Below are 22,463 nucleotides of genomic sequence, written 5' to 3'. Positions count from 1 at the left end.
TGGTTTCAGATCCACTGGTGGCATGTGGTTGCGCATACCTGCCAGCTCTTCTGATTTTTCCGTAAAATGTATGAATTTTGACCCGTACTACGATTTTACGAATCTGGCCTGAAATATTGCGTAACCTAAATTTTATTCACGATAAACGTTTGAAATTTTTTAAAAAAGAAAAAAAAAACACCGTTGCCGGTGGTAACCTTCGGCCACCACAAGGGAGTGATATGTATACCATCTGTGAAATCAGCAGCACCTGGAACATTGTAGGGTAAAACTGCATCAATTCGAATTAAATAACCATTTATTCCTGCTCCTCAGCCTCGGTTAATTCAGATAATCCGCGCTGCCGTCACAGTCCTGCCGAACATCCCTGTAAGACTGTGGCTTCACAGGCTCGTTTATTCAGGTGCCCAGGGGCTGGCATCGGTCAATTCAGACAGGCTCCCAAAAAGTGCTGCCGTGTCGCGCTATGACGTGCATGACTAACCGATCGCCCAAACATTTGTCCCCTGGCCTGAACTGCATGTTACATTTCTTATTGGCGCCCCTCCGACATACGCGCAACTGCAGGTGTTTTCAGGATCAGTAGGCCGATAGAGAGTCTGGCCTGGCCGCAAGGTTTCGTTTTCGGAGCTGCGCCGCCAGCCCGAAGCGTCGGCGGCTATCGGCTCCGCTTATCAGTCAGTCAGCCGAGCTATGCGGCATTTAGAATGACGATTGCATTGTCGCGGACATTTTTTGTTTGTTTGTCGAAAGCATCTTAATAGCCACTGCAGCAAGACTGTGAAACAACTGCGTGCGGCCCTCAATTCAATCCGCGTGATACTTGCATTCTTCCAGCGCGCCGAAATTCCGCGCTCGTCGCGTGCTGTTTGCAGTTTGTGCGTTTCCTCATGTGCGATGCCATATGTGAAGAAGCTTCAGCGCTATCACGTCGTGCACTGGCGACGAAACGCGATGTTTAAAAAAAAAATTGTGTGCTGGCTTTGCTACACCCCCCCCCGCCCCCTCTCCCCGTCACCAAGGTTTTACGAATTTGAAAGCCTTGAGGTTGGCAGGTATGGGTTGCGTGTTCTTTTACTTTCTAATCAGTTATATCTGTCAGGCATAAAATGACTACACTACTGATTTTTCATTGATCAGTACCACAAATTATATATATATATATATGAAAAAATCCCCCAATTCTTTTCTTGGTTTTGGTGTCTATTGGCTTCATATCTATGCCATAACAAGCCCCTCATGTCCCTACCTTTGTCTGTTTGTCTGCTCAATAACACATGAATGGCAGATTTGGAAGGTGCACTCTGCAGCAACAGTGTGGTGCAAAAATAAACAGCCGAAGGAATTAAGTGAAGAGGAAGCACTCAGAGAAAGGCAATATGGCTCAATCACACAACTCTAGTGGAGTGGCAGCCTGAACTGGTGGCTTCCTCAGGTATGCTGTTCCTGCTTACTTATGAACCACCTACACAAGTTGGGAAGGTGCTGCCTTACACTCGTGGCTTCCACTCCACCACCACCATGACCAGCTAATTGCGAGATGGAGTAAGGAAAGTGAAGCTGTTGCACTTTGTTCTTCACGCTCGAAAGCAGACGTTGTAGTGAAAGAGTGAAGGGTGAAGATGACCAGATGCCAGAGAAACCCGTCGCACATCAGTCAGGATTGTTGAGCAGTGAAATCTGCTGGGTTTTTATTGTAGAATGACTGTGCCTTTGCCGTCACTGGCGTAGGCATTAAGGCTCTCCTAAGAGGGAGCGCAGGAGGACCTTGGTTTGATTATTTACCATTCTGTGCTGCCTGTATGGCCATAGTACAGTCGCCGACCGATTTTTCGGACTCGAAGGGACCCGAAAAATGGTCCGAATAATCGAACAGCCTGAAAAATTCGTGAAGTAGAAAAAGATCACTTTATTGAGATGAAATCGGCTTAAAAATGTCACTGATTTTACCTTGCGACAAATTTCTCTTGCTGGCGGTGATTTGTGCCTGTATTTGCGCCAAAGTTGTGCGTTTACTCTACACGCTAGACAGCAAGGTCCCCGCATTTAGTTAGAATACTTCCCACGCTTCTTTGACGAACCTGGCGGCACCGGTGGGGCCACGTTGTCCACAACCCGAGTGTGCACTACACCGCTCGTCAAACACATGCAAAGACAAGGCACTTTTCGTTCAAAGCGGTGGAACCGCCGGCCACGTTCACATAACAGTGAACGGATGTAACTTCGTGAAGACTGAGCGCCACTTGGTCGACGTGGTCGGAGAAACCCAAGTGACGAAATGGCGAATGTATGAGACCTGCCGCATTGGCTCAGTGGTTAGCGCGCTCAGCTACTGACCCGGAGTACCCGGGTTTGAACCCGATCGCGGCGGCCGCGTTTCGATGGAGGCAAAACACAAAGGCACCTGTGTGCTGCAGGGTGTCAGTGCACGTTAAAGTCCCCAGGTGGTCGAAATTATTCCGGAGCCCTCCACTATGGCACCTCTTTCTTCGTTTCACCTCTCAGTCCCTCCTTTATCCCTTCCCTTAATGCGTGGTTCAGATGTCCGCCGAGATGTGAGATAGCTACTGGGCAGTTTTCTTCACCCCACAACCAATTTTCAACGTATGGGACAAGCGATAACTGCCCGCGACAATGTCGGCGACAAAAGCAAGTTGACGGTGATGACAATCGACTGCCACCTTGAAGTTTCAGAGATCGCAGGGACCTCTACTGGCAAAAATGAGGTACCGAAAGTATGTCAAGCCAATCCAACTGCAGCGTAAGTCCGCCTCAATCCAAGATGGCACCTTTTGCGCCTGCGAAAAGCCGATAAGATAGCCGATTTTGGCCTGCAGGCGACTGAAATTAGTCCGAAAAATCTAACTTTCGGACTTTTGAAGTCCGAAATATCTGTCGCGAATATGTATGCGCTTCTGTGGGGTGACTGACGGTGCCTCATCGAGGTCCGAAATAACCTACAAATCCGAATTGTCCGAAATAACCTACAAATCCGAATTATTGGACTCGGAATTACCCGTTGGTTACTGTATTTTGATAAGACAAATGTAGCTGTGACATCCGCGCCCTAGACTTGTTTAATTAAAGTGTCTCAAACCTGGTCGGGAACCTTTCAATGAGGTGGCAGATTGATTGGGCCAGCTGGTTTTTACTCATGTTGACTGCCCTGCATTTAGTGCGCTACACAAACACAACAGATAATATGACACAGAATGCTGTTGTCACCTGCATATGAGACATGAAAGGCAGTAGTGCATATACTATACTTTTGCACTTTTCTTTCAGAGTGGATGCTTTGAACGCATCCCTATCTTTTCTGGTTCATGCAGAGAGAAAATATTGCTGCTTCAAAAAATCAGCATTTGCCTGATATTAGTCAGCAGTGTCATATGAAGTTCTTTGTATTTGTCCTATATCTGAGGCTCTTTCTGTCTGTTTCCAAAACTTTTGTCACATTGCAGCTTCCGATAGTTGTCTTCTTAAAACCATGAAATTGGTACCATGTGCTTTTCTCACTTTTATGCGGTCTAGTCGTATCAAGGACTCCCGACTGTTGCAGTGAAGCAAGGCGTTTTGTGTATTTTTGGTTCCTCCCAGAACGTTCTCATGAAGGAAGGAGACGGCTTCAAGGTGGCCATGGGGACCTTTGACCGCACCAGGGCACCCGTGAGTGCAGCTGTCTTTGGTTCCTCTGATTGCATAGGTCAGGCATGCTGGTGGCACGCCAGCTGTTTGGTGTCAATCTCTTCTGACTGCTGGTGCATGAGCGGGTTTCATATGGTTGAAGACTATATGAGAGACCCCCTGTGAGCATGGTGCTGGGCAAAAGCCAACACTTCTAAGGGCCCCTTTGCAGCAGTTCTGGCAATTGTAGGCTAAGGGAGCTAACTGGGCTACGTTATAAGTCAACGTACTGCATGTCCCTGTGGTTAAGCTGTGGTATGGATGGTGTGTCATCATTGTCGTCATCATCAGACTAGCGATGCCCAGTGCAGGACATAGGCCTTTCCCATACCAGTTAAACTGGTCTTGTGCCAGCTGTGGCCACCTTATCTCTGCAGATTTCCTAATCTTATCCTCCTACCTAACTTTCTGCCCTCTCCTGCTCTACGTTTGCCTTCTCTTGGAATCCTGTCCATTAACCCTTAATGGCTATCGGTTATCTTGCCTTGGCATTACATAACCTGGCAAAGTCCATTTATTCCTCTTGATTTCGACTAGGATGTCATTAACTCTCCTTTGTTTCCGGACTCACTCTACTCTCTTCCTGTCTCTTAAAGTTACACTTGTCATTTTCCTGTCCATAGCTTGCTGCGTGTCCCCAACTTAAGCTGAACCCTTTTCGTTAGCCTCCACGTTTCTGCCTCATAGGTGAGTACTGGTAAGATAAAGCTCTTATATACTTTTCTGTTAAGGGATACTGGTGAACTGCAATTAACGATCTGAGAGTTCCTGCCGAATGCATTCCACCCCAATCTTACTCTCCTAGTTATTTAACTCTCATGGTCCAGATATGCGCTCACTATCTGCCCTAAGTAGATGTATTCCCTTACCACTTCCAAAGCTTTGCTGCCTTTCATAAACTGCTGTTCCCATCGAAGACTGTCGAACATCGGCTAGTGTGACATCTTTTGGCTACAAGCATGGGAGCAGGTCTTATGCTTGCAGAGGAGTTACACCATTGTAGTCATATTCCTACGTCTTACCTCTTGTTTGTAACTGGGCTACTGTGTCCATGTCTTGAACTGAGGAACTGTAAGTTCAATGAAGTGAATCACTTAGGGCCAGGGCATTGTTGTTGAGAAGTGGCTTCAGCACTGGGGAATTTCAGGTAGTTTCTCAAGGGGTTCTTGCTGCTCAGGCTGTCCTGCCAAGTGGCTGACAGCTGAAAACATTGCTAGGTGCCAGTTGATTTGCAACAAGGTGCTTTACTGTGGCACGCGCAAACAACAGTTTGCTGTTGTCGTTATATAACGTGCACTCTTAAGTTATTGCCCATGATAATGGGTAAGGGCAGGTTTCAGAGCAGGTTGCTCATTTCTAGGGTGTTTGTGTGCAGCCTCTAAGCTGGTGCATTTCTCGTGTTTGAGCAAACAGTGGTAACTGATGAGTGTGGTTTGATGATGCCCAGGTTGCTGCCGGCGCAACGGGAGTGGCCCAGAGATGTCTGGATGAAGCAGCCAAGTACAGCCTTGAGCGCAAGACATTCGGTCAGCCCATCTGTTCGGTGTGTGGTCCTTGCATTCATGTGTCTCACTTATCATCTGATTGGTGCACAAAAGCCCAGAACTCAAAAGGTTGCATTTTGGAAAAATTACTTTTAGAGGAATTACTTTTAATTTGTGTGCCTATTAGCTGGGGCGGCACGACGGAGCATTGCAGAGCAAATTGGTAGGTACTGTAGTGTGATATTACCTAACAGTCATGGGCTCTTCAGTGTGTATTGAAAAGCAGAAACATGTACCGTAGTTGCCATCTTTCTGCTGCCTACAGGTGCTTCTACGCTGGCCTCATCAACTGCTGCAAGGCTCTTGTTCACTGTTTCAGCCCAGAGGAGTGTTGTCATGCTGAGGCCAAAAGCAGACTTAACATGTGCTGTCCAGTATTCCAGGCGTGTTTAGTGGGCAGTGCAAATTGGAATGTCCTTTCCTGCATTAGTGCAGCATTTATTGCATGAGAGTGCTGTTGTCAAAACTGGCCTCATATTAGGGCCCAGTCTCTACACTTGCGATCGTCCACATTACACTATGCCATTCGGATTTAGGTATGGCAAATAGTGGTGCAGGAGATAGAGAACTAGCGGCAAATGTCTCTGGTTTGGCATTCCCATTCTGCTTGGTGTGCCTTGCGGACAGTGCATGTGTTGAATGGAGCTCAGTGCCAGGCATTACTGTGACTATTTTTCTTCCCGGAGGCAGTAGGGTACTGTGGGTTGCACAGTGCATAGATCTTCAGCTACAGTGAGCATTGTGGGCTGCTGTGGACAGTCTGCATTTATCGGCCAAATCGCATCTGTGTGTGGCCAATTTATGTAGCCCCGCTAAAGGTCTGGCAGCAGTGGCCTCATGTTGTGCAAACACAACAGCAGCCTGTAGGTTCCCCTGTGCCATGAAAGAAATAGGCAGCGCTTGTGCCCTGTATACCAGCAGTGCTGAAAGCTTCCAGCTTGCTTGTGGAAGAGTCCCTAGGCATAACTTTATTTATTCTTTGCAGCTTGACTCATAGAGTATAGCGGGAAAAATGACATACATATTATACTTACCCATGCAGTGTACACAACTGCAATTTTGGCTATAAAAATGTGAAATTCTTTTTCTTTTCCTCACATAATGAACACACGAAAATTTTCATCTGGCATGCATTGGTGCAGAAGGTGCACTAACAGGAGGCATTTTAGTGTCCACCAGGTGTACGCATGTCACTCTTGGCTGAGAAGGGGGCACGCGCGCATCAAAACCTTCCGATGCTGTGGACGTGCCAGAAATGTGGCTGTCCTGACTTGGAGACTCTTCATGATGCATGTGAAGACCACACCAACCAAGGGGACACTTTTCTCTGGCTCTGCCTGGAACCACTAATTTGAGAGCCACCTCACTCCATTGGCTGAGAGGTGCACCTGTGGCCGCTGTTACAAACCATTGGCCAAACCGTTATTATGGGCAGTCAGGCACCTAATGGCGGCGTTGTGCATGCTTATCTGCACCTTAATTTTGATGATTCAGATTTTTAACATCCGTGATGAGGCACATAAATTGGAGTTTCTATTCTACCAGCCTGTTTTGTTATCCCATTTCCACCATTAAGTTTTTTTTTAACACATTACCTCGCATAAGGAATACTCCTCTCGAATTTTTTGTGGACTTCATGAGACAGAAAGTGTGTTCATTTTGCAAGTATGGTAATATAAATTGAAGAGTACAGACAGAAGAATTTGGAAGGGAAGTAGCAAATCTAAATGATGTGGTCGTCAGGCATAGCTTGCTTGCGGCAGCGTTGGATGTGCCTGCAAGTGTGCTCAGAGGAGGCTGGGGGAGAAAGCAGCACTGAGTGGACAAAGCACGTGGCCTCTCTTTGCAGCACCAAGCAGTTCAGTTTATGCTGGCGGACATGGCGATAGGCGTGGAGGTGTCGCGCCTGGCGTGGATGCGGGCGGCTTTCGAGGCTGACCAGGGCCGCAGGAATAGCTATTACGCCTCCATTGCCAAGGCACTGGCCTCGGACGTCGCCAACAAGTGTGCCACGGATGCCGTGCAGATCTTCGGTGGAAACGGGTTCAACTCCGAGTATCCTGTCGAGAAGCTCATGCGTGACGCCAAAATCTATCAGGTTAGTCTTCTTGCCTAGCAATGACTGTCTGATTCAAAGTTTTTTCTGGCTTGTTTCTAGATGTTGCACCTGGGAAAAATGGTGCATTTGATCTTTTCTAGCACCTTGCTTTGAGGAGTCACAAGATGTTTGGAGCTTCTGTGGTCTCCTGATCTGCAAACTTTGTACCACATGTATTTTCAAGCATAGTGCCTACAGGGAGTTTTGCAGCTGTTATGAGTTGACAGCTCTGGGTGCAAAGAGCACAAGGAACTACAGGGGCAACAAAAAGAATGGTGAGAAAGAAAAGTGTGCATGAGAGTAGAAGCACAGAAGGGTGATGGTGCAATGCAACAGCCGTTAGAAAGAAATGCTCCAACAGGGTAAGGACCTCATGTGCACATGCATCATCATGAGCCATACGCAACACAACACAAAGCTATTAGTCACGACCCAGAGGTACTGGTACACATGTGAATTGTGATCTCCTTCCAAAAACTGATACAGTATTCTTGCCCAAAATGCAACCAAGCTGTGCCTAATGCGTCTGATGCCTAGCTTCTTGATCTCTAAAGCTACCAAGACTTCCCACTCTAGCACGGGTTCATTCGCAACCAATAATTTTGATGCTACTAAAGAGAGAAATACAATTGCTGCACTTTTTTCAGTGACTTGGAAGATGTGCATTTCAATTGAAATTCAGCGACTCATGGTGCTCCCTCGGTCATTAACACATTGGCCAATGTGGCGGATGTAAGCTTTACCGCAGTAATGTATGGTGTCGTGAGCTCTGCCTACAAAGTGTAGTTTGCCCTAATAGCTAATGCCTTTTCTTTTTTTAGTTTCAAAGGCGAGTTGTACCGAATGCATTTCCTCCTCCAAAGCCTGCATTTAAACCCAAGTTCTCCACTTCAGACTTTTAAATGTAGTATCCTGCATAGTGAATTTACAGCCTTTTCTAAAAATATACAGCCTATTGGGTTTGCTTCTGGGCCGTGCAGTGGGGCATATTTAGCATTGCCAGAATTCCAAATCTCTTGATGGCGACAGGAACTCTTGCCCTCACCACATCGAAACTTGGGACTTCCAGGGGTACTTAGAGTACCCTCTGCACAGTTTAGAAGTAGGGGTGTGCAAATACAGTCGCCGACCGATTTTTCGGACTCTGCAGAACCCGGAAAATGGTCTGAATAATTGAACAGTCCGAAAAATCCGTGAAATTCAAAAGATCTTCCTCAGAAAAACCGGCTTTAAAAACCGCGATCTCTGCTGCTGCCCACGTTTTGCTTGTAAGCAATAACATTAGACTATTGGAGCCACAGTCATGCTTTTGTCATGGCTGCGCCACCTCACATCACGATACCTGATGGGGCGATCCGGCCATAGGTCATGCTGCGAATGAACGCATGCGCCACGCAAAGAAAGAAGTCAGTTTCCATGGGCTATGATGCTAGTGAAGACGGAGAGAAGTGACCTACGGTATGACACGAGCAGAAGCAAGTGCCTCCGAAAGCACTCCCCCCCCCCTCATCTGCACAGCACTGTGGGTAGCGTCGTCCAAGTCGCGGCGCACACTGCTACTATCCGTTTCAATGCTATTATGTGCTCTTTTTAGGACGTCTCAATGGCAACGAAGAGCATGCCATTACCTCAAGTGGCAGTTGTGAAGTACAAAAGGCCATGCTTATTCAAGATGGCAAAGAACTGGTTAATTGTGGCAGCAATTCCCGCTCTTGTCTACTTTAGGCCAAAAAAAATGAACTTTCGCTTGAAAAATGATCCCCACAGCACTGCTAGCATGTATTTCAGTCTGAAAAATCTAACTGTTGGATTCCACAGAGCCTGAAATATCGGTCGTGAAAATGTACACATTCCAATGAGGTGCCCGATGGTTCCTCAGCGAAGTCTGAAATATTGCGCAAGTCCGTGTTGTTGGGGTCCGAAAAATTGGTTGGCAACTGTATTCGAATTTCGAATATGAATCGAATATGTTTGTTAATCAGTTCGTATTTGATTCGAGAAATTGTTATTCGAGAATTTTCAAATATTCGAAAATTTTCAAACATTTAGCAGCGATCGAATACTGCGCCGGCTTTCATAAATCGAGATGACCGTGGCAAAACCACGATATCGGGAAAAATTATCTGAAGATTGAGTTTAAAGTGTCAGGAAAACAGTACAAAGGTGTCCTCATTGCTTTCTTCTCTGTTGTTTATCGTGTGGCCCGGTTACGTTCGGATGCTGATAGGCTTGGCCCTTGTGTGAAATTCTGCAACTGGGCTTTCTCACATATCACACGTGATGAGAACAAGATGGGCGACCATCAGCTTCGAACAGTCACTAGAGAATTTTCGAATAGCAAATTTCTAAACATTTGGCAGCGATCGAATACTGCGCCGGCTTTCATAAATCGAGATGACCGTGGCAAAACCACGATATCGGGACAAATTATCTGAAGATTGAGTTTAAAGTGTCAGGAAAACAGTACAAAGGTATCCTCATTGCTGTCTTCTCTGTTTATCGTATGGCCCGGTCACATTCGGATGCTGATAGGCTTGGCCCTTGTGTGAAGTTCGGCAAGTGGGCTTTCCCACGTATCACACGTGATGCTAACAAGATGGGCGACTATCGGCTTCGAACAGTCACTATGCGAAAGCACCTGGTTTCTTCAGTTCATCTTTCTATAATGTATAGCATACCTAACGCCCGCACCCATGACACTTGTGTCACCTTCGCAATTCTTCTAGTGTGAGCTCCACCACATAGTTTTGCTTAACTATGATATGCGAGAAAGTCCACTTGTGGAATTTCACATAGGGCTCCAGAAAGGGGGCCGAGTCGAGGTGCCGCTGGAGGGCCAAGTGGTCGTGTAAACATCCCGCCTACTACATGGTGCATTGTAACTCGCATACCCCTGACGTGCACGTAATGGAAGCCGTAACGATAGGAGAGCCGCTATCGCTAGGCGAGAAATAGCCTGGCCATGCAGTTTTGGTTACCATATTTATTCGCATAATGCTCGCACTTTTCTCGCGGAAAATCGATTTGAAGTTAGGGAGCGCGATAATAACACGGGGAAAATTTTTGACCAAATGTTTTGGCTTGCTGAAAGCAAGTTCAAATAGGCTCTGAATCGGGAATCTCAAGGCAGCTCTTGCAAAGGGAACCAAAACCAAAACATTACTTTCAAGCAGGATTTACCTCCGTAATAAAAGACGACATTGACACGAACTACAAAACAGTATATTTTCCGCGGCTAGTGGCCTGCAACTTCATCATTACTACTCGCGTTTGATGGTACAGCGTCCTGGATAGGTAGTTCTACTCAGAGTTCGTGTCGTTACTGCCATCACTGGTCGCTGCTTCATCAGCTTCTTCCTCAGCATCAATAGTGTCCTACACTAAGTGTCCTTCAGTCGCGTGTAGTGCGTTGGAAATTTAGCCGCCGTGGTGGCTGAGTGGTTATGGCGCTCGGCTGCTGGCCCGAAAGATGCGGGTTCGATCCCAGCCGCGGCGGTCGAATTTCAATGGAGGCGAAATTCTAGAGGCCCGTGTACTGTGCGATGTCAGCGCACGTTAAAGAACCCCAGGTGGTCGAAATTTCCGGAGCCCTTCACTACGGCGTCTCTCATAGCCTGAGTCGCTTTGGGATGTTAAACCCCCATAAACTAAACTAACTAAACTAGTGCGTTGCAAATTCCCGTTTTCTTAAAGCTTCTCACGACCACGTCTGCGGGAATCATGTTCCATGCCTCCGATATCCAGCTGCACAGTGGCTCCACACATGGTCGCTTGATTTTGCCGCCTGGCGTCGAAGCGTGTTGGCCTTCGGCCATCCATTCGGCGTACAGCCTCCGAACGTTATCCTTGAATGGCTTGTTCAAAGATACGTCCATAGGCTGTAGCATTGACGTGAGGCCACCTGGTATCACTGCCAAGTCCGTGTGTAATTCTCTCAACTTCGCGCGGACAGACTCCAGAAGGTGACTGCGAAAGCTATCAAGAACGAGAAGCAACGGGCAAAGGAGTGCTCCCGGCCGCCGTGCCCACACATGATCCTGTTGATCATAAGTTCTGCAATCATCCAACCTTTTTCTTGCACCCGCACGTGTACACCAGTGGGGAGCTTTTCTTTTGGGAGGGTCTCGCACTTAAAGATTACATTATGTGGCAGCTTCTGCCTATCTACCATTATGCCTAGCATAACTGTGCATCTTTGCTTTTCAAGGGACTATGCAATGAATAAAAAGTGGCTTGTAAATGTTTTCGATGCTTAGAAATGATGCTAAGAAGCGTTCACACCAAGTGTGAGTCTTTGGAACTGAGCCGGCAAGTTATTATGAATTTTTAAAAACCGTGCTTTTTAAAATTCGCGGGCCGATTGGTGTGCTCGTAGTGACCGATTTTGGAACTAAAGTAGGGAAAAAAGACGTCACTGTACCCATGACGTCGCCAGGCCACCACACGCTGTCATTCGCTGGAGCCATGGCAGCCACGATGTCACAGGCACACTTCCGGTAGCCGTGAAAATCGTTTGCTCATGCCGCCGCGCGACCCTCTCAGTTAAGCGCGAGCCAGGGCGTTGCCTTCGCGCATATGGTTTCAATTTACATCTGCCGCCTCCTTCTGTCGGGTGTTCCGGAGCCACTCGCAGTGGCTCGCCGAGTTGCTACTGTCGTCGCTGGCATTCAGCCGGTACGGCGTGAACGCATAGGGCTCGATGCCCATCGCGGCCGTAAGAGCGAGCAGTCGCGCCTCGAGGTCCGGGTCCATTACTGCTAATTACAACAGACGACAAGCAAAAAAACCCGACGCGCGCTGCAATCACGCTACCGACGCTGCTGCTGGGGTGCTTAGGAGCGACAACCAGAAGTTGCAAAAGGAACTTCAGCGGATGACGTATTCGTGGGCGGGGCCCAGGCCCAGAGCTGCTTTCTTTATTTTTGTCTGGTGCCCCGCGTGGACGAGTTGAGGGAGAGAGGAGGAGGGTAATTTTTAATCGTCTATATCTTCGTTGTTATTGATGCTAGCTTAAAAATTCTTGCGTTTGGGTGACGAGTGATGAAATGCCTATCTCTCGTCTGCTTTACATAATATCAATTACTTTATTGCATAGTCGTTTTCAGCACCTGTCGACCTGATATGCACAGACCGCGCGCTGGTCTGCTCCATTGTTGTGCTGCTTGGCATATCAGAATTAAGCGGGGTCTGATCTGCGTTCCGAATCTGCAAGAGCAAGAAGCTTTTTTCCTGCCGAATCCGTACTACAAAACAGTGGAAGTCCACGATTTTTCTTCATAGGCTTCGGGTAGCTGCTGGCAAAGTGTCGTTCGCCTCCTGATAGACAGTCCATTGCGCCGCATGAATCGCATGGCCTACCCGTTGCTTGCCTGGAAATCTTGCACAAGATGCCCTACTTCCTTGCCTGGTTCCGTATTAGTTCTGTTGACACGGTGCATCAATCCGCCCGTAGAGCCTTGTTACAATCCAAGAGTACAGTTTCGACACCAGGAAACATGCCACTCTTCGGACCACGGAAGGCCTGGCGCGTCTTGCTAGTTGTCTTCACCTTGTCGTGCTGCCATCTCCAGTAGCGGACGCAAAACTCGTTGACGCCGAAGTGTCTGCTGGCGGCGCAGTTGGTGTGCTCTAACGCATACTGGACAGCTTTTACTTTAAAAGCAACTCTATAGCTTGCATACCGCCCCATGGCGAAGCGGCACTAAGAGCACATTGACAAAAGTAGCAAGCACGGTACGAGGCCAACAAAAGTCTTCCGCAAAATGGCGGAACCGAGCGGAACTGGCGGAACGCTTTTTTCTTATTCTCGGAGCGATGCTCACGCTACCTAGCAGCGCACGCGCCTAACCGGGCCAGTTAATTTCAGTAGCGCTTGAAAGATGGAGCTCGCTACCACGCACAGGTGATTCTCGTGGCAGTAATTTTGGGGGTGCGATGATTATGCGAGGAAAAAAAAAATTCTAGCTTTTGATAGCCATAGTGGGGGGTGCGAGCATTATGTGAGTAAATATGGTAATGAGCTTCGCCAGGTGATTGCGGCTATTGGATACACATTCGCCATCCGTCCTAATCAAGCTGTGTGCTGCTTTCAGCCATTGACTGGCGCGTTGCTGGCGATTTTTTTCTTTTCAGAAGGAGTCTCACTGTTCTGACTCCAGTGTGCGTTCCCCTCGCTTACGTCCATGTTGTTCTTCCAGCATGCCAAAACTGCACGCTCATCATGGGCTTCTCGCTTTTAGTGTGATGGAACCTCCTGGCATCACCATCATCATCATCAGCCCGAATACGCCCACTGCAGGGCAAAGGGACCTCCCGTGTCTCCAATTAACCCGGTCCTTTGCCAGCTGCGGCCACCGTATCCCCACAAACTTCTTAATCTCATCCGCTCACCTAACTTTCTGCTGCCCCCTGCTACGCTTGCCTTCTCTTGGAATCCACTTTGTTATTGTTAAGGACTAGTGGTTATCTTGCCTTCACACATGCCCTGCCCAAGCCCATTTCTTCCTCTTAATTTCGACTAGGATGTCATTAACCCGCATTCGTTCCCTCACCCGCTCTGCCCGCTTCCGGTCTCTTAGTGTTACACCTATTATTTTTCTTTCCATGGCTCTCTGCATTGTCCTTAACTCAAGCTCAACCCTTTTCGTTAGCCTCCACATTTCTGCCCCATATGTGAGTACCGGTAAGATACAGCTGTTGTATTCTTTTCTCTTGAGGGATATTAGTAAACTGCTATTCATGATCTGAGAGAACATGCTATATACGCTCCCCCCCATTCTTATTCTAGTCATTTCCCTCTCATGATCGGGATCAGTGGTCACTACCTGCCCTAAGTAGACGTATTCCTTTACCACTTCCAGCACCTCGTTGCCAATTGTGAACTGCTGTTCCCTTGCTAGACTGTTGAACATTACTTTGGTTTTCTGCATGCTAATTTTTAGACTCACCGTTCTGCTCTGCCTGTCTAACTCATTGATCATGCTTTGCAGTTCATCTCCTGAGTGACTCAGCAAAGCAATGTCATCAGCGAATCACAAATTACCATATTTGCTCACGTATAACCCGCACGTTTACCTGAAAAAAAAAAAAAAAGACTGCTACAAAGATACAACTGCACACTCAGTGATCATTTCGTTTTCAGAACATTTATTCAAACGACCACCACCACATCACTGGTTATCAGATTCTCAATCGTTGCCGCTCTCACTGCTGCCATCCAAGGTTTCATCGCCACTCTCAAAGACGTAGTCGTTAGAACCATCCAAGCTGTTACTAATCACACATTTTTTAAAGCTTTTACGCACCAAGTTGGCTGGTGTCGTTTTCCACGCATCCACGATCCACTGGCTCAGGAATGGAATATCGGGCCTTCCCATGCGTCCTGTCGGTTTGAGGGCGTAAAGCCATTTGCCATCCACTGAGCATACAGCCACTTCACGTGTGCCTTGAACGGCTTGTTCAGGCGCACGTCGAGTGGCCGTAGCATGGACGTCATGCCGTCAGGCATTATAACGAGGTCGGTGCTGGTCTCGGCGAGGCGAGCCTTCACTGCATCAGTACAGTGGCTTAGAAGGACTTCATTGTAGGCCAGTTGGTAGGTCATCGTGAGGAGCAAAACCCCAAAGCAGGACGGGACTGAGGCAGGTAACAACACAGGGTGGTGTTGTCGCCTGCCTCAGTCTCGTCCTGTTTTGCGGTTTTGCTCCTCGCGAGTGCAGTGGCCTCTGAAGGAATTGAGCACAAGCATCGACCGGGCGTGCCAGCAAGGCACTAGGCTCAACAACGCTGGCTAAGAAAATGTGGCCAATGGCAAGGGGAAGGATAAGCAGACTATGAACGTGGATTTGGCTGTGCCTTTCGTTGGCCACTCATCGGCTTGACAAGTGTCGACACGGGGAGGCCGCCGTGCATTGCTGTGAAGCTGACCCCCCCCCCCCACAAAGAAAAAATTTACAGATAACCCGCACCTCCACCTTTTTAATGCATTTTTTCAAATTTTCGGTGCGGGTTATATGCAAGTAAATATGGTATTTAGAGGTATTCTTCATTAAAGGGGCTGCGAAACACTGCTTGAACGGATGCCGGTTACACTTCAGATGGATTCTTTATGTCGCACAGATGCCGACTCAAAAAGAATTACGAGAATCGATGCAGAAGAACGGGAGTTATTCAAGGAAGAAATTTCAAAATACAAGCAAACAAAATGCTGCCCTCAACTCTATTTTCCTGCAGCTTCCCATTCCCATTTCACTCTCCTGATGACGACACACTGTGCAACCAATCAAAACAGCCTATCTTAGCATGTGGCAGAAGTTTACACTCCATGATTGCCTGTTCTCTATAACTTGTTCATGCCAAGGCTGGCGGTGCCATTTGCATGGTTACAACAACCATGTGAACGCTTAGCTGACCCAGCGATGCTTCATCGTCACCGCGACGGCGCAGAAGGGAACACTGATCAGTGACGTTCCCTTACTTATGGATCCCATCTCGAGCACGAGATACTGCGACGGTGTGACAGCCTGCGCAAGATATCAGACACATTTAGCATAGCACGTACCGCTACTGCTTACCGCCAACCATCGCCCCTAGCGCTCTGGTTGGTCACGGCGAGCAAGGAGCGCGCGCTGTTGACGGGAACGTGGCGCCAGATGGCGCCGCCTTTCGATGATTCTCCACAACCTGACGATGCGCACTGTCTGCTAAATGTGAACTGAACGCATCATTCCTTGGGACCGAAACGAACGCTTATAGAGTGCAATGGCTCAATCGCATCAACTCTGCAAAGCCGCTTTCAGATACATAGAGAGTACCCATAAGTGTTAGTGCTAAGTCGTAAGATGTTTACAGAGAGGCGCAAAGTCCGTCGATGCAAAAAGTAGCCAGAGCCTCTTGTGGTGTATTTTTGTTTTACTTGCTTTACAGTGCTTTTATCTAGGGCAAACAAGTTGGTTTTGTTAATGTAATATAGAACACAAAAACTTGACAAAACGTATTTCTAGTTATTAACACAATTTCCAGTATATTTACTCTTTGTCCAATCATAAAGCTCGCCCTCCGTGATGTCATATCCGATGCTAAAAACCGCCACTGTAGGGTGACACCGTCAGTGCCATGAATTTGTTTTTGCGAGCTAATTAAAATATTAAAAACAGGAGTATACGTGGTACGACCGATGCTAATAGCATCACTATAACTCCTTCTATGCAACCAACGGGCAAAACAATGCACTGAAAATGTGTTTCGGGGCCCCTTTAACTCTCACCCCCAACTGTTCCCAATTTAAGCCTCGGAATACCTCCTGTAAACAGGCGGTGATTAGCATTAACGGGATCTTGTCTCCCTGCCTGATGCCCTTCCTTATTGGAATTTTATTGCTGACTTTATGGAGGACTATGGTAGCTTTGCAGTTGCTATATATATTTTCCAGTATTTTGACATAAGGCTTTTCTACACCCTGATTGCACAATGCCTGTATGACTGCTGAGGTTTCCATCAAATCCATCCTTGCAGGGGCACCTTGAGTATTCAGGTGTTGGTGCCTGACAACACAGGCGACATTTTAGGAACTGTCAGCATATCCATATCTCATGAATAATTCTTCTTCTAAAAAACCTGTTCGGTCCATAAAAAGGATCCGGACCGATGAAAGCATTGCCAGGAATCGGCCTGACTCTCACCATTTTCCTTGTTTCCTGATCGTATACTCGCTTGTAGACAATGAACCAATTGCTGCCATGTCTGTTTTTCTCATTGCTGGTACTCTGGATAAAATGATAGGCAAAAACTACAATGCAAAAAAACTCACATCCAGCGACCTTCTTGTCAAAGTGCCACAGAAAGACACTCAGACACGCTACTCAAGGAAAAACGGTTCACTTAACTCCTGGTAACAATCTCCACCCACCGCAGCCTAAACACAGTACAAGGTGTTATATCCGAACGCGACCTAATTCGTGATACAGACTCAGACCTCCTTGAAGGCTTCCGAGATCAAGGTGTTATCGCCCTTCATCGCATCACCATAAGGCGGAACGAATGAAGAAGTGGTGACACCCCACATCGTCTTGACTTTTGAACGTTCCCGTCTACTAGATGCTGTCAAAGCAGAATTCATCCACTGTAAAGTTCCTCCCTATATTCCCAACCCAAGAAGATGCTTCAGCTGACAAAAGTACGGACATGGATCTAAAACTTACTGTGGAAAACTCATCTGTGCGAAGTGCGGTGCCCATGAGCACCCAACTGATAACTGCAGTGCTGCTCATGCAGAATGTCCGAATTGTCACGGGCCACACGCCGTCTACTCACAAACATGTCAGGCATTCCAGAATGAAAAGAAGGAAATTCGCATCAAAGGAACAGAAACATAACATTCTCTGAAGCCCAGAAGAAACTCTCGCTTCACTTCGGAAGATCCTATGCTGACGCAGCGTGCCGGGGGGCCGGGCAGCGTCTCATCACGGTGGGCACGCAATGCAGCATCGCTGATGCACCCCCACTTCGGCCCCTCACCAAGCACCCTCCGGCTGCACCAAACTTCCGTGTCCAAGAGGTCAACTTTTCTGAAACCTCTGGGAAAACACACACAAGTGAGAGGGAGTCTCTCCCTCTTGATCACAATACCTCAATCAGGATCAAGATCCGCGTGGGCAGGATTATGCAGGCAGCGATACTCCGGAACTGGATCAGCTTTTCCAGCTTCACGACCTTCGCGCGGCCAAAATGCACAGGGGGATGGCACCCGGGAGGGATAAGGTCACAGTCAAACTGTTGGCAAACCTTCTCGATTGGGCACACGAAACCCTACTTGAATATATCAGCGCCATTTGGACCGGGGACACTTCGTTGCCACCCGATTGGAAGACCTCATTGGTAACCTTTATCCTGAAGGCAGGGAAACCGGTAAACACACACAATCTCTGGCCCATCTCTCTCACTTCATGCGTAGGGAAACTGATGGAAACGATGGTCCGTGACCGCCTCTCGGAATATCTCGAGAGCAAGAACACCTTCGCCGACGCCATGTTTGGCTTCCAACCTCATAAGTCCGCACAAGACATCCTTTTAGAGCTGCATCGTGAGGTTCTCACGCCCATAGAACACCCACACAATGACAAAATAGTCCTAGCACTCAATCTAAAGGGTGCGTTTGACAATGTTAAACGCGGCGTCATACTAAAATATCTTAGCAAGACCAACTGCGCTCCTCGTACATTCCACTACATCAAACATTTCTTAACAGACCGCTTGGCCTATATACACATACAAGAGACCGAGTACGACCCGTTTGAGATGGGAACGCGGGGCACACCACAAGGCACTGTGTTGTCCTCGCTTCTCTTTAATATTGCCATGATGCACTTCTCGGCACAGCTGGCGGTTGTCGGCGGTGTTCAGCATGCACTGTACGCCGATGACATCACCATCTAGGCTACTGCGGGAAACATAAGAGAGATGGAGGAATGCCTGCAAGCAGCGGCGAGCATAGTACACCACTATGCTACATTCTGTGGCCTCCAGTGCTCCCCGTCCAAGTCTGAATTTGTGCATATTCGACATTCTCCGAAATGCGAAATCTCCGTTCAGCTTTCTCTTGCCAGCGGCCCCATCCGTGAAGCGCAGGAGCTTTGAATACTCGGTCTCTTCATTAATCAGCATCGCAAGGCAGACACAACCCTTGCCAAACTCCGCAAAGTAGGTGACCAGGTGGGCCGAATGGTTCGCCTCGTTTCCAACAAGCGAGGAGGCTTGCAAAGTGAGGATGCAGTGCGGCTCGCCCGTGCCTTAGTAACAAGTCGAGTACTGTACTCGACTCCTTATCTCTGCTTATGGAAACATGACGAAGATTGCTTTGAGGTTGTACTCCGCAAAATTTTCAAGAGAGCCCTCAACCTCCCGATCTCTACTTGCAACGCGCGACTACTCGCGTTGGGGGTGGTGAACACCTATCGGGAACTTCTCAAGGCGCATCTTGTCAACCAATACATGCGTCTCACCCAGACCGTGTCCGGTCGCCGCCTCTTGGACCGGAAACATATCAAGCATGACCACCATACAATGGAACGGGTTTGAGTGCCTGAACTATGGAGACGCGCCCTCTATGTTCGACCCCTTCCGACTAAGATAAACAAGGAGGACCATAATGGCCGGCGCCAGGTGCGGGTGGATGCCCTGCACTGCCACTATGGCTCAAAGAAACACGTCTTCTACGTCGACATTGCAGGCCCCTACCACTTCAGGGGGGAATGGCACGTCTGCGGTCATACACGAGGGAAAGACAGGTGGACAGCCTCTTGTTCAGAGTGCCCAGCTCAACTCATGCGGACGAGGTAGCGATTGCCCTCGCAGCCTCTCATCCCAACTCTAAATTCATCCTCACAGATTCTCGCGGAGCCTGTTGTAACTTTGAGTTCGGTTGGATCAATCCACTTGCTCACCAAATACTTCGCCACAGTACTCGCGACTGCGATCCAACTCATCGCTCAATTATATGGGTTCCCAGGGGCCGCCGCGGTGACTGAGTGGTTATGGTGCTCGGCTGCTGGCCCGAAAGACGCGGGTTCGATTCCGGCCACGGTGGTCGAATTCCGATGGAGGCGAAATTCTGGAGGCCCATGTATTGTACGATGTCAGTGCGCGTTAAAGAACCCCAGGTGGTCAAAATTCATGGAGCCCGTCACTACGGCGTCTATCGTAGCCTGAGTCGCTTTGGGACCTTAAACCCCCATAAACTAAATTATATGGGTTCCCGGCCACCAAGGCATAATAATGCATTGTCAAAATTCTGCCGTTATCCTACAGCAGACAACTTAATAAAGTTAAAACGTGCTAAAGCAAGTGGCAGGCGTACCCGATATATATCCAAATGGGAAAGTTGGCAATCATTTCCCTCCTCTGTAAATTCTTACACAGATAAGCATGAAGTGTACTGTAGACTAAAAGGGAAGACACTGGTCTTAAAACGAAAATTTTTATTACTAGAGACTTTGTAATGAAATTAGGTATGCATATGTATTTCTTCCTCCTGTTTTCAAAAATTTAAATAGTTTCAGGTTATCTCAATTAGTCCTTAACTTAGGGAAAAATAACTGAAGCCTAATTAGGTAATTTCTTACGTGTTATTAAGACACTTTCCCTCAACATATTTTGGTTCCGATTAAACTGTAGCCATAGCCAAAGACCTGCCATGCGGAGCTATGCTATTTATATTGTTATTAAGGTATATCATCATATAAAAATGTTCAATTATGTCGATGCATCACAAATCTGGAATATAATTAGCTTGTATTATTGTTCACGAAATTTGATATGTTCAACTTAGCCACATATAGCATAGAACCACAGCTCAATCCTTTCTGAATTCAACGGTTTAAAATTTATTAAAATTGCATCGCAAGAACATAATGAAAAGTTCCGTAAGGCTAGTGACGTTGGCAAAAAACATGAAGCTGAGAAAATCGCATTTAAAGTTTTGATGCTGACTACAGAAAATTTTGGGAGGAATCTTCAACAATGGATTTTATTTAGATGTTCCCTATCAGTCAGGCAGGTTCCTTCCTCCCTCCTCTATTTTGTTTTCCTCTCCTCCCGATTCAGCCAGACCACACCTAACATTCCGATTGCACATTGCCTAATTTATTTACATCTATTCACAACTGCGGTGACACGACTCTGCCGTCGCAGCCTCTCGTCTCTGCATCCACGACCCCTCCGTCCAGTCCTTCTTGGTCGTCTCTCCTCTCTTCCCGGTCCTCCTCTCCAGCTTGCCCTCTCTCGTCCTTACTTTCCCGCTGCTCCTTGGGAAGGCATCTTGAGCTGGTTCCCGTCGTTACGGAGGCGGCGCGCAGGCCTTGGTCTTATCAAATGATGCCCCCATAACTGCTGTTCGGGGGGGGGGGGGGGGGTCTCTTGTCCATCGCCACTGAGCGGCAAGCACGCACATAGGAACACAAAGCGCCGGCTGTTTCTTGGACGCGCCGAATCGCCCGCGCGTACACGCACATAACCGCGGCGGCCGTTTCTTCCGGCTACGTTCGGATGCAGTAAGGCCGTGCGCCCGACACCGCCACTGCTACTGTGATGCGTGCCTCCATAGAACACATCACACTTCACACCACAACCGCGCGCGGCTGGTGTCCCGCGATCCTCCCCTGGGCACTACGACACAATTAAAACAAAGGGCTAGGGAACAGCGTTACCCCTTTCACCCCGCTCCCCTTACCAATGTCAGCATTGCCGTCGCTATCTCCTGCGCACAATTCCCATCTCGAACGCCACAGTGTGCTCTAAACCCACTGCGGCGGAGGGCGGTCAGTCGGTTCAATGCAATCGCCCTTACTGGTCATCTGCCACGGCACGTACCTCCTGATGATTAGTGCAATTGGCCGTCCCCTGTCGTACGGCCTGTGACAGGGCGCCATCTGACACTTGTTACAATTTTGACCTCGCGTCCTCTCCATGGGCCTTTCTGCGAAGCGCAGCTTAGTCTTTCCGCCACCGTGGTGACTTGCCCACTCAGGCTCATTCGCCAGTCGCATCGTTTTCACTTGTTGCGACTCCCGTGACGCCATTCACACGCACGGTTGGCCCGCAATCTTGCCTCCACTGCCAAACAAAATTTCACCTGCTACCGCATCATGAGCGCGCACTCTCGCGCGTTCGCCAGTCTCCCTCGACATAGCGCCGCCAGTTTGCTCGCGCCTGGACTCTTCGCGCTCTGGAGCATTTGTATGCCTGCCTTACCCTATCTCAGCGCCAGCGCTATCGGTCTGCTCTACTACGGTGACCGTTACAGCCGCAGCTGCGTCTGCGCGCTCCTCTTTGTTGCCACTATCCTCCTTCAGTGCAGTCACCACTTCTGACACGGTGGCTGCCACTTCCAACCGATCCGGAGGTCTGACATCCTCGATGACCGCATCTTTCCCGGATGCTAGCATACTCGCCGCAGCACAGATATTTCCACTGCCGAGCTTATCTTCATCAGTTTCCTTCAAATCGTCAGAGCGCTCCTCTGGCACATTGACACCTGCCTCCTGTTTCTCGATCGCGGCCGCCGTGTCACCACTCGAGCTTTCCAGTATCGCTCTCTGACCTACCTCCTGTCTCACAAATGCGACCTCAGTGTCGCCACTCGA

At 48.3% G+C, this 22,463-nt stretch overlaps 1 protein-coding gene across 2 annotated transcripts in view; it reads left to right on the top strand.

Moving 5' to 3' along the window:
* The window catches only part of Mcad (Medium-chain acyl-CoA dehydrogenase), a 93,698-nt gene that overhangs the window by 48,504 nt on the left and 22,731 nt on the right, over positions 1–22,463 (top strand). For both annotated transcript variants that reach the window (XM_077650535.1, XM_077650536.1), the window contains exons 10-12: positions 3,598–3,666; positions 5,132–5,227; positions 7,078–7,326. In XM_077650535.1, coding sequence (XP_077506661.1) covers positions 3,598–3,666; positions 5,132–5,227; positions 7,078–7,326 — 414 coding nt within the window. The remainder of the gene's footprint in view (positions 1–3,597; positions 3,667–5,131; positions 5,228–7,077; positions 7,327–22,463) is intronic.

This window comes from Amblyomma americanum, chromosome 1 (assembly GCF_052857255.1).
Source record: "Amblyomma americanum isolate KBUSLIRL-KWMA chromosome 1, ASM5285725v1, whole genome shotgun sequence".
NCBI lineage: Eukaryota > Metazoa > Arthropoda > Arachnida > Ixodida > Ixodidae > Amblyomma > Amblyomma americanum.
The sequence above is the reverse complement of the archived record's forward strand: the minus strand, read 5'-3'. Positions and strand labels throughout refer to the sequence as shown.